Below are 12063 nucleotides of genomic sequence, written 5' to 3'. Positions count from 1 at the left end.
ACAACGCCTGAATTACCCCCTTCTACGGTTAGGTGCTTCCTTCCTTCCTGGGTCGGGTATTCAAGACCACAGCCCTGAAACAGATTTCACTTGTCTGGGAAGTTTCATTTTTCCTCAGCTATTGCAAACATGATCTTGCTGAACAGAGCTGAATTTTTAAGGCTGAGTTTGTGGTGTGGATTCTGATGGTTTCACGTTAGTTCAAGTCTCTAAGGACCAGTGCCAATGAATGTGAACGGGACAACAGCAGATTGGCATACTTTTCCATTTCCACCAGGACGAAAAAACTGCTGTAAATTAAGTCTAACCTTAAATGTATAATCTGTCCTTGGGAAGAAAAAAAAAGGGATATAGCATCTTCAAGCTCTCGGCATCTCTTACAAGAAAAAATTGGTTCTAAGGGTCTCTGATCTTGTGTTTTAGTAAAATAGAACTGCACGGCTGACTGACAGTTCTGATCTAAAGCATTTACGTTTAAGTTTTGATCTCTCTGCTTTTGATTAAAACTAATGAGCTCATTTAATTCAAAATGGGAATCTCTGATAAGAGAAATAAGGTTGATGTGATTGGATTAGAGGGGCAAATTAAACTCTTAGAGCAGAAGTTTGTGCTTATATAGTGTATTAAAAAGCTGTTGGCGTATTATGGCGTGTTAGATGATGAGAAAAATTTCATAGTAATTCATATTTAATCAGAAGAAATGAAAGTACTAAATATAACATGGCTCTCCTTTTCCCTCGAGTGATAAAAAGCTGTACATTTAAAATGACATCAGATCCATGCTCTCTAAAACAAAAAAAAAGAAAACCTTAAGAGAGACACATAAGAAAGGGACACTTGTCAGTGATTTCATCACCCCAGAATAGAAATGCCATAAAAATAGGAAAATATAGTTATATTAAGATAAAAATGATACAAGAAAAGCCCCAGACCACAAATAGCAAGTTTCCTGTCCTTAAAGTAGTTCTTATTCTTCTTTCATCTGAGCATCAACTTACTATGAAAAATAGAGACTACTTACACCCGTAGAAATACTCATATATGAAATACATTTCATAATTTAAATTTTAAAAGCTTATTTTGCTGTTTGTCTATTTTTAATAACTGTTTTCACATATACTTAATTCTTGAAACTCTTTATTACACATATTTATTTACCCCTCCTCCAGAGAAAATGAGTATTAGCAGAGAGCTACTCAAAAGGAATCCTGTTTTCTGCTAGACATACCTCTTTTTACTTTCAAAGAAGAAAAACTTTAAAATACTATTTACAAACAATAAAATTAGAGTATTTATTAGGCTTATGAAGCCCAAAGTTAATTTCTTTGTAGGAAAAGACTTAAATTTATAAAAGTACATTAGAGACTTGTTTTTAAAGAAAACAGATTTTACATTGTCTCTGGCGTGTTTGCATAAAGGTGTTTTTAGATCAGCAAGACTGCAAACTACCATTTTAGTTCTGTAAGTAAAAATATACTCTACTTAGCCTAAAAACGTGGAAAAGGAAAGAGTATCTTATTTAAGAGAAGAACCATTATTTTCTCATATCAGAAAGAGAGATGAAAAAACAGAGACTGTCTCCTATTGGAGCTGCTATTAGTGACAGGAATGGAAAGTCAGTATCATGAGTAGTTTTTATTTGTTTTTGTCTGTATATCCCATTTTCATCCCTCATGATCAAGTCAGTTGAGAAGACTTCTTATTCCCCACAGTGAAGAAAACCAGCTCAGGAGGTCAAGGAGATTGGTCAGGACACGGCTCTCCAGCCTTGATAGTTTTGTGGTTCCTGGAATTTCCCAGTAGGCAAATGATCTGAGAAGGGATTCGCAGGGAGAACAAAGAGCAAGTCTTTCTTCATCAGAAGTGTCTCTGCTTGTACCTTGGTTGATCCCATAAATCTGCGTGGTCCTTTCTCATGACAGTTCTCTCCGCGCGTACCAGCCAAGCCTCAAGTGAACTGCAGTTAGTTACTATTAGACCCCACTTAAGGAGCTGCTAGAAGTGAAAAGTCCTGAAAAGCTCTTACTAGAAACTGGATGAGGATGCTTTGGATACATTAATTTTTCTTTTTTATTTTCTGCAAAGTAAACATTTTCTAAATGAGGTAAATTGATTACTACTGCTCTTAGCACCCATCAGTCATTTATTTTTAGTGAACTCAAGGATTGCACCTGAGCAGTAGTGGTGAGGGGCTGTGTAGAGATCTCAATCATGTGTGTATGTATTTTTGTATTCCTCAGTGGAGTCAACCAGCCCCAGTCTGCTAACCACTGACAACTCCCTTGAGCGTTCCTTTTTCATCCGAATGAAATCTACTCTGACCAAACGCGGTGTGCACATCAAATCATCGGGATATAAGGTAAGCAGGGTTCTGGGAGGGGAGACAGCTCTGTCTCAGGCCATTCCTAGGTAATGTGCATCGAGTTTCCCAGGGGCTTTGGGTCCATAGAATTAACACGTGTAATCCTGAGCAGCTCATAGTGTTCCAGTCATCAAGCTAGGAACTCCTTTCCACCTCTGCTCCTTACTTCAGACATTGCTGCTGTGCTAAATGCCCCTATTGTCTTTTCTTAAAACACTAGTTAATAATATGCCAAGTGCTTCAGCACCTGCTGGATATTCACTTCCACAGAGAAGCCAAGCCAAATTCCTATCAGTGCTTAAGACGCGTTCTCTAGGACTGTACTTACGAGAGTTTCACTTCTCACTCACGCCTTCAAATCCCCCTTTCTCCTTACAGAAAGACTGTCCATCTTAATAATATCTTGCCCAGCGAGATTTGTGCACATAGATAACAAAATCAGGTTGGATGTTAGAAACCTTAACTTTGAAATTACAAGGATTGAACATTCAGTCACACTTCAGCATACATAGAATACTCAACATTTACAGAATATATGTTCCTCACAAGCAAAGACCAAGTCTGGAGTCGTAATCTACATTATCATTATTTTAAGGTTAAGGATATAAAAGCCTTCTAATCTCAGGAAATTCCAACATTTCAATTACCATTGCAACATAAATTAAGACCTATGAAATTTATGAAATGCCTTTGGCAACCCGAATCTTACCAATTTTACAACACACTAACCAATCTCTCAAACAATATTTATTCTATGTGGGAGGGCAAACAGAAATGGAATGTACCGCCAATGTGGCCAGCAGTTGTAACCTTTCCCAGTTTTAGAGTTCAGAACTTCTGATAGTTCAGTTCTTTAGGGTGACCATGGCATCATCAGGGATGGTAACAGCTATTATCAAGCCTTAAAACCTTATTCAAGTCATCAGGAGACTAGCAGCTATATAAAAGTCAGAGCCAGGCACTTTCTTTGACATTAAGTCTTTGGAAAAAGAGGAAAGGTGAGGAAGCAGGCCCTTCCAAGAACGACCTTTATCTGAGCTGTCCTATTGTCTGAAAGGCACACGTGGAGCATCCTTAACCTTTACCAGGGTGCAACGCAAAGGAGAGGCAACTGGGCAGTTCTGCCTGCCGTAGCTTTACCCTATAGAGCTTGTCACAAAGGAGTGTGTTGGAGGAAAGAAAACAGACCCTATCCTTAGGACTCCCCTGCCTTACTGCACACTATGCATTTATTAGTAGTTAACTGTGTAGCATGAGCAAGTTTGGAATTCTGTAAGCAGACTACAGATGTCAAGATTATTGTTATTTTAATGCTAGAAAGACACATTCTTTGCATTCCAGATTTTAGGAGCCATGGGGGCTTCTTTCAACTCTTACATTCTTTCTTTACCTTTGTTGGGTTTTACTGGCCTGTAGGGAGTGTATCCCAGGAAGGAAGGAGGGTGGAAGTGGTGAGATGGTTTGAAAAAGCAGTATTTAGTATAATTCAATATTATTAGATAATTTAATTTTTGATAAACAAAAACATTCTTAATTTTAGACTACAAAGTAGAGATAATGAAGCTGCAAAATGTTGGATCTGCAAAAAAGTGGGACACGTGGGAAAAAATAATATGGAGAAATAGAGTTTTGGTCTCGGCAAGAGACCAGGGAGATTGTGTTCTGTTTGTTTTACCAGACAGGCACCTCAGTAAAGCTGTTTTTACTGCATAACCTGAAATTGAATAAGCTAATATCCTAAATACTTAGAGTATTCAGCCATTCATTTGACAAAGATTTATTGAGTTCCTATGGAGCCCGTTCTAGATCCCGGAAACCCAGCATTGGAACAATAAAAAATCCCTGTTTTCATGGTGCTTATATTCTAGCAGGAGGAGACAGACAAAACAAGTAAATAAATTAAGAAGGTGATTTCAGAGAGTAATGAAGCCTAAAATAACTAAAGCCAATAGTTAGAAGCACTCCAATATGCTGGGCATGACATAGGTTACATGTGTTAGCCCCTACAACAATCCTACAGGAAAGTATTTTCATGGTTTCTGTTTTACAGATAAAGAGACTAAGGCTAGAAAGGTTAATTAGCAAATCCAGCATCACATGCTGAAGGAGTAGAGCTAGAGCTCGAACTTGGGACGTCTAGCTCCACACCACATACACTTAACCACTAGGCTCTACTATTGTGCGTATTATTTAGAGAGGTAATGTGAGGGGGTGGCTGGTGGGGGCAAGAGACCCATTTCAATAGGAGGAGCACAAGAGGTCTTCCTGAGAAGGTGACGTGTCCCCTCTGAGTGGTGAATGAGAAAGGGCTATCATGCAAATAAATGCAAGAAAAATGTTTCTGAAACAACTAGAGTTTGGGATTAAAGACACCTTGCTATAAGAAGGGGACTTCAAGAAACAAAATATTAAAAAGGGTAACCTTGAACATCCAGGAGTAGGAAAGATTTAGGAAGCTGTTCCAGATCCCATTAAATCGTGTAATGACAAAGTGTACTCCTCTGACATACCCTGCCGGTGAGCCTTTCTCACGACATTGTGAAAGCCTCCACCTCCTCTGAACTGCTGCCTGCAGAAGTTCCTCCAGTAAGATGAATCACCCAACAGATCCAACTCTTCCCCTCCCCCTCCTCTGCAGTGAACTTGCCTTGTTGATTAACCTTGTCTGAAAGTTAGTGGAAGAACCCATGAGAACCCCTGACATGACACAGCTGAATAACATCCCTATTCATCTGTTCATTCTCAGTAAGTAAACTAGCAGCTTATAAAACATTCCAATAAAACTGGTAATCACCCCACCACCACATAATAGACACAAATAAAAAGAAACAGTGATGATAATTTCTCCGCACTCCCAATATTCCCCCTAATTTATTACCATTGTATGCATCTTTCTTTTCCCTTGCTTAAAGGTCCAAAATGTTAAGCTTTGCTCAGTGCAGGTCACTGTATTTCTCTCCGTCTTTTTGTGTGACCTTGGCACATGGACCTCTCCAACTTTCTCCATAACTTTTTCTGTTGTTGTCATCACTGACAGTAATCATAGTAACAAAAGTATCATTGACTCTGTGGCAGGCACTGTGCCAAATGTTTTATACTTATTTAATCCATACCACAGGATTATTTTAAAACTTCCTCTATGCCAGGCATTGTCTACACATTATGTTCCATGCTTATGCCCAGTTTGCAGATGGTGAAACTGAGGCCTTAATAGGTGAAATGCTTTGCCCATTTCCTACAGCTGTTAAGTAGCTACTGAGGAACCAGAATTGAATCTAGGCAGTTGGGCTCCAGAGTTTGTCCTCTTAACCCCTGTTTCACTGCTTGAAAAAGTAAGTCCAAAGAAGGGCTCAGTGTGAGCTGGACTTCAACATATGAAAAAGAAATTAATTTAAATTTTTAAAGGAAAACCTCTTCCCTGATTAAGACCTCCCCTTTGTGGCTCCACATATCCTACTGCACTGGTGTATCAGTGCTTGGTGATTCCAGAGCCCCCAGGGAGTTGCGAAGATTTGCTTTCATTTCCAGGATTTATACCTACTCACATCCCCCAGAACCAAGAACTCTAGCCAAAGAAATGCCAATCTGCATCTGCTAATTCAAATATGGAGTGTAACATAAGTCATTGTTGCTTGGTTTGCCACACCCCAGTCCCCAGGAAAGTTGCCCTGTCCCCAGTGAAGTTCCCGAAATACGAGCTGACATTCAGTTGTTTCTGTCCTCATTTGCTTTGAAATCCACAGAAGCACGTTATCTGGACCAGCCACTTTTCATGCCTCAGGGGCTTCCCTGTTGTTTAGGTCTCCTTGTTGGTCACATATCTTAGCATAACACAGCTCTCATTTAAATTGCACTGCATCAACACTCTGCCTTCTTGATTAGGTCTATGTCTGGGGGAACTTCTGAGGTATAGCACGTGGGGTAAAAGGAGATATGTAATCAGGGAAATTAGAGAAGTGAAGACTAATTGGGTCGCCTCCTTCGCTCCTGTCTTTGGAGGATAGTTTCCTTTGGCATGGGACTTTCAGCTTTCTAATCTATTCTGAAATGCCCACCAGCACCACTGTCATTTCTGGAGTATTTATTCACACACGTTATGATGCCCTAACTCTGATGGCATAGTAGAGCAGCCCAGACTGGCAAACACAGACGAAAGAGAGAAAAATCTCTGTCACGTTTATATATGCTGGGACTGTCTCTGAACTCTTCACAGTGGCGAAATCTTCAAATGCCAGGAGTTCCTGCTATGATACATACAAACTGATGACCAAGGGAGGATGAGGGAACTCAAGATTCTCAAAAATAAACAGTCCTCCATCTGGGATGATGTGGATATGGATTTGCCTGTACCTAAGTGTTGAGCTAAATGACTTCTGAAATCCTCTCCAGCCTCCTTATGATATAAAGAATCATTATAAAGAGAAAATAATTGGTAGGTTTACTGTTTTATTAGGATTGTCTATATACCCCAGCCTTAAGAATATCTGTATCTAAACATGAAGCAACAAATCAATAATTTAGAGAGTGCTAATTAGGTAAAGAAAACATTTTTGCCTTGTTTAAGCACAAACATAGGTGTCTTTAAATTGGAAACTTCTCGTGTTCATTTTTAAAACTTCATAGTTGTATCTGTTCTGTGGAGTAAGGGCACACTTACTCTACATCATTTTAACAGTGATTTGTTTTATTTTGAGTGTCATAGATCCCTTTAAAGATTTGATGAAATCTATACCTCTCCCAAGGTACATTCATTTTGCATCAGTAGGTTCTTGAATCCTTGAAGCTTATCCATTGATCTCAGGTTACAAACCCTACTAAATATGATGGCATCTTCAGTACTCATTAAGAAATGAAGTTAGCACATCTTCAGGGACATACTTCATCAACATCACAATAGCCATTTCCTTCCTCCTCATTTCTTCCTCCCAGAAAGCAAGAAATGGAGTCATTTATCTGTCTAGTGTTAATACATATTGAAGTCCTGTAGCAAAATATTTAATGCATTAATTCAGGAGTCCCCAGTTTGGCACGAGGGACCGATTTCATGGAAGATAATTTTTCCATGGAGAGGGGTGGGGGGGCTTGGTTTCAGGATGATTCAAGCACGTTACATTTGTTGTGCAGTCAAACCTCTTTGCTAATGATATTCTGTATTTGTAGCCGCTCCCCAGCACTAGCATCATCGCCTCAGCTATCCCTCAGATCATCAGGCATTAGATTCTCACAAGGAGTGTGCAACCTAGATCCCTCACATGCACAGTTTACAGCAGGGTTCACACTCCTGTGAGAATCTGGTGTCACTGCTGATCTGACAGGAGGCAGAGCTTATGCAGCGATGCAAGCAATGGGGAGCGGCTGTAAATACAGATGAAGCTTCGCTCCCTGGCTGCTGCTCACCTCGTGCTGTGGGCCCAGTTCCTAACAGGCCATAGACCAGTACCTGTCCATGGCTTGGGAGTTGGGAACTGCAGCATTAACTCATAGATTACAAAGGCACAAAACTAAGATTTATGTTTTGATCCCCTCCTGCAGAGAGGGATAATCTTCAAAAAAAGTATTTCTCAGAATATACTTTTTAGAAATATTATACCTAATATTTAAAAATTCTTTCTGTATTCAAAAGAGAGCTATTTTCAGTGGTGCCTGGTTCTCCTTTTCTTCCTGTTCACTTTGGTGTGCAACAAAGGTACATCGCTGGATTTTCCAATGTCAAAATCATAGCTAGGCAAATTTGAAAGTTGAAGGATTTTCGTATATAAACTTGTTCTTAAATGTGTGTATTAACACATCTCAAGATGACAGAAAACTAGAAGGAAATTATTACTTACTATCTCAATCATTTGGAATTTTAGTTCTCGGTTTGATTCCTTAATAAAGTCCACAATACTAAGATATCCACCTTTCTCTCTTGCTCACCTGCCACTTTAATGCACTACCAAATTTGGCTGAATCCACCTGTTTCCATTTCATTCCTCCAGTTTAATGCCTTTTTCCAGATCTATTGTGAGAACTTTCCAAATTACCTCCCAGAAGATTTTACTTCTCCCATCTATCCTACACCCTGCTCACTGGAATGCCTTCCCAAAGCCTCAGTGATTCACTTCTCCACCGCTAAGTCATCCATGGTTCATAGTGCCAACACACTCGAGAATCTGACCCCAGCTTAGCTTTTCCACCACCGTCTCCACCGTTATTTCCTGGAACTCTTACCACTTCAGGCCATTGTCTTTCCTGAAACACACTTGTCTATTCACACTGCTGTGCTTTTGACCATGCGGTTTTCCTTTCCTAAAATGCCCCTTTGCCATACTTCCTCCTGAAAAACCCCTAACCAACCAGTATGGTGCCACTCAAACACCACTTCCTTTTTCATTTCCCCTAATACACGTAAGCAAGATTACCCCCTCTCTTCTGTACTAGCATAGCACTTTTAGATTTCATTTACGTTCTCTGTGCCTCAGTTTTCTCACCTATAAAATGAAGCCATTGATAGAACCTAACGCAGCGAATTTTCCTGCAGATCAAGTGAAATAACATAGGCTCAGCGAAGCATCTTTTTCCCATTTTATGAAGTACTTTTTCATAGACTTTGACATGAAAATCTCACAATAATTCTTGTAGGTAATTATCTGTATTTTCCCAGTTTGGAGGATAAGTAAAACTGATGCACAGAAATGTAAATTATTGAACACATGGTAAAAGGGGCAAAAAAAAAAAAAAGACTAAAAAAAGAAATATAAATTGACTTATCTAAGGTCACAGAAATGGTAAATGGCAAGACTGAGGAGTACCAGGTCTTACGATTTCAAATGCCGTCTTCTTGCCAATATTCTACATTGAATACTGGGTACTTTCTTATTCTGCTTTCTTCCCTTAGTACCTCACAAGTGTGCTGCACACAGTTATCCCTCAATAAATGTTGACTGAATTGAATTTCATGCTCTCTCTTCTTCTGAGATACCAATGCAAAATGTTGACAGTACCAAGCCCTATGACATACCACAAGAGATACTGCTAGTTGACATCGGTGTCTATTAGATGTGACTGTTGGAGTAGCTATGAACCCAAATGACTATCCCATGATCTGCCCCACATTTCTGCATCTTGCCTGCAAGGATGTTGTGAATCTTTATCCACGCACTACTAAAATCGAAACTTACTGTGTCCACAGTGTTCCCTTTAGCCATCAGTTGAGGATTCCTTTCAGAAACAAGAAATAGGGTCATGTTAACATCACTTATTCATCATGACTTCATGTTGGCCTCCGGTTATCACTATTTTCTTTCTGTTAAATCATCTTTCAAGCATTTTTTTCTGGAGATTAACATTTTGGGCTCTTTCTTAAAATTAGAATAATATTTGCTAATATCCTGCCTTCTGGCACAACACCATGATTTCTCAGAGAATGCTAAGAATATGTGAAGTATTGTCATAAGAAGGCTGGTTCTTTCCTTGCCCAAGAAGATAATTGTATGCAATGAGGTTTTATCCTATAGATTTAGAGGGTACAAGTAGAGTTTTGTTACATGGATATGTCGTATAGTGGTGAAATCTGGGCTGGCTTTATGTACCAATCACCTGAATAGTATACACTGTACCCGAGAGGTAATTTTTCATCCCTCACCCCCTCCACCTTTCCCCCTTCTGAGTCTCCCATGTCCATTAAGACACTCCATATGACCACGCATACCCACAGCTTAGCTCCCTTATAAGTAAGAATATGTGGTATTTGGTTTGTTGTTCCTGAGATACCTAGGATAATGGCCTCCAGTTCCATCTAAGTTGCTACAAAAGACATTAATTCGTTCTTTCTTATCACTGAGTAGTACTCCATGGTACATATATACCACATTTTCTTTATCCACTCTTCAGCTGATGGGCACTTAGGTTGATTCCATAGCTTTGTGATTGTGAATTGTGCTGCAATACACATTTGAGTGCAGGTATCTTTTTGATATAATGATTTCTTTTCCTTTGGGTAAATACCCAGTAGTGGGATTGTAGGATCAAATGGCAGATCCTATTTTTAGTTCTTTGAGAAATCTCCGTGCTGATTTCCATAAAGGTTGTGCTAATTTACATTCCCACTAACATTGTATAAGCATTCCTTTTTCACTGCATCTCCGTCAACATCTATTATTTTTTGACTTTTTAATAATAGCCATTCTGATTGGAGTAAGATGATCTCATTGTGGTTTTAATTTGCATTTCTCTGATGATTAGTGATGTTGAGCATGTTTTCATATGTTTCTTGGCCATTTTTATACCTTCTTTTGAAAAATGTTCATGTCATTTATCCACTTTTTAATGGGGTTGTTTGTCTGTTAGTTTTTTGTATGCAGTGAGTTTTAATGATACCAGGAAAAGTATAGCTTGGAGGTATGCTCAGCACTAATGTATGGAGCCATGTGGCAGTGGTCCTTCTCTGGAGATTTTTAAGAGAATACACTAAACTCATCACTTAGGAGTCTCTCTTCCTTCCCGACAAGTGTGAATGAACTAGATGCCATGTGGACGTTTCTTCCAGTCTGAGATTCAGAGATGTTCCAGGTGTCCAGACACACCAGTGCTTCTCCTGAAGCCTTTGCCTCAGCTTTGTGTTGTCTTGAAATGATGACTACAGTATTCCGAGCTGCACAAAATGTAACTGTCTTGTCAAATCAATACATGAATTTTCAGAGAGACCAAAAATTCTGTCAACCCATTCAGGCTTTCTAAGTCTACGCATTTATTGCCTTTCAATCAACCCAGACACCCAGAATAAATTGAAGGAGAAAAAATTTCCAGGGTAGAACTTACAGGCAGAGGTTATCCTGATGAAAAATGCAAATAGAGGAGAGAACCAATAAAATCAAATTTTTAAAATCCTATTATCTCGTTTTAGTCTCTGCTCACCTCTGCACAATTGTCCATTATAACGTGATTTCCAGTGTCATTTTAAATACAGCTGACATTGTTTCTGATCTTAAAGAATTTATTTCCCATTACCAAGGCATGACAGTAGTTCCAGCTTGGGATATGTCATTTCTGCCGGGACTAATCAGCTAGCTATTTTGCCAAGTAGAGGCATAATCACTAGCCATTCTGGGAAGTGTCTGTAAATTCTAAGTATGTCAGTGACTGCAGCCCAAATATGTTGCTAACTTAGAGGTACTTCATTTTACATTATACAGATTTTAGAGAGCAGGCAAGAGAAGTAACAGCATCACTTCTTTGACTAACATTGTATCTTTCAGATTGGTTTTTCTGAGCCTATGGTAGCTAAGAATAACAGAAGTGATGATAACTTTGAAAATGATATCATTGATGCAAAAATTAACAACCTTTTCTCCATGTAATGTCTTTTAACTAATGCCCTTAAAATTATTGTTAATGTCTCTCTCAGTACATTGTCAATCTAATAGCTTTATTTATATAATTATCACTATTATAACACTTTGGTCCATTAGTTTAATAAAAAAAGGACTTAACTAAAAAGTGAACATAAGCACAGTTCAGTATTTTCAGGCCTAGCATTCTGATGTGCTGAGATACCCTAACAACAGCTTCAGAGGCCCACAATTTCTGTTTCCCTAATCTCTTAATCTGGTAGCCTAAGTAGCAGTTATTAAACTACAGAAATCAAGGGCTTCCAGAAACAGGCACATCTTGAAGATACTGCAAGTTTAGTTTCAGACCACCGCAACAAAGCAAGTATCACA

The 12063-nt window shown here is 39.0% G+C and overlaps 1 protein-coding gene across 1 annotated transcript in view; it reads left to right on the top strand.

Moving 5' to 3' along the window:
- NPAS3 (neuronal PAS domain protein 3) overlaps positions 1–12063 on the top strand; it is an 855986-nt gene that overhangs the window by 790030 nt on the left and 53893 nt on the right. The window contains 1 exon segment of the mRNA XM_012647885.1: positions 2241–2359. Within this exon segment, the coding sequence (XP_012503339.1) occupies positions 2241–2359 (119 nt within the window).

The sequence above is a fragment of the Propithecus coquereli genome, unplaced genomic scaffold (assembly GCF_000956105.1).
Source record: "Propithecus coquereli isolate 6110/MARCELLA unplaced genomic scaffold, Pcoq_1.0 Scaffold273, whole genome shotgun sequence".
Lineage (NCBI taxonomy): Eukaryota > Metazoa > Chordata > Mammalia > Primates > Indriidae > Propithecus > Propithecus coquereli.
Note: the sequence above shows the minus strand (reverse complement) of the source record. Positions and strands in the feature narration are given on the sequence as shown.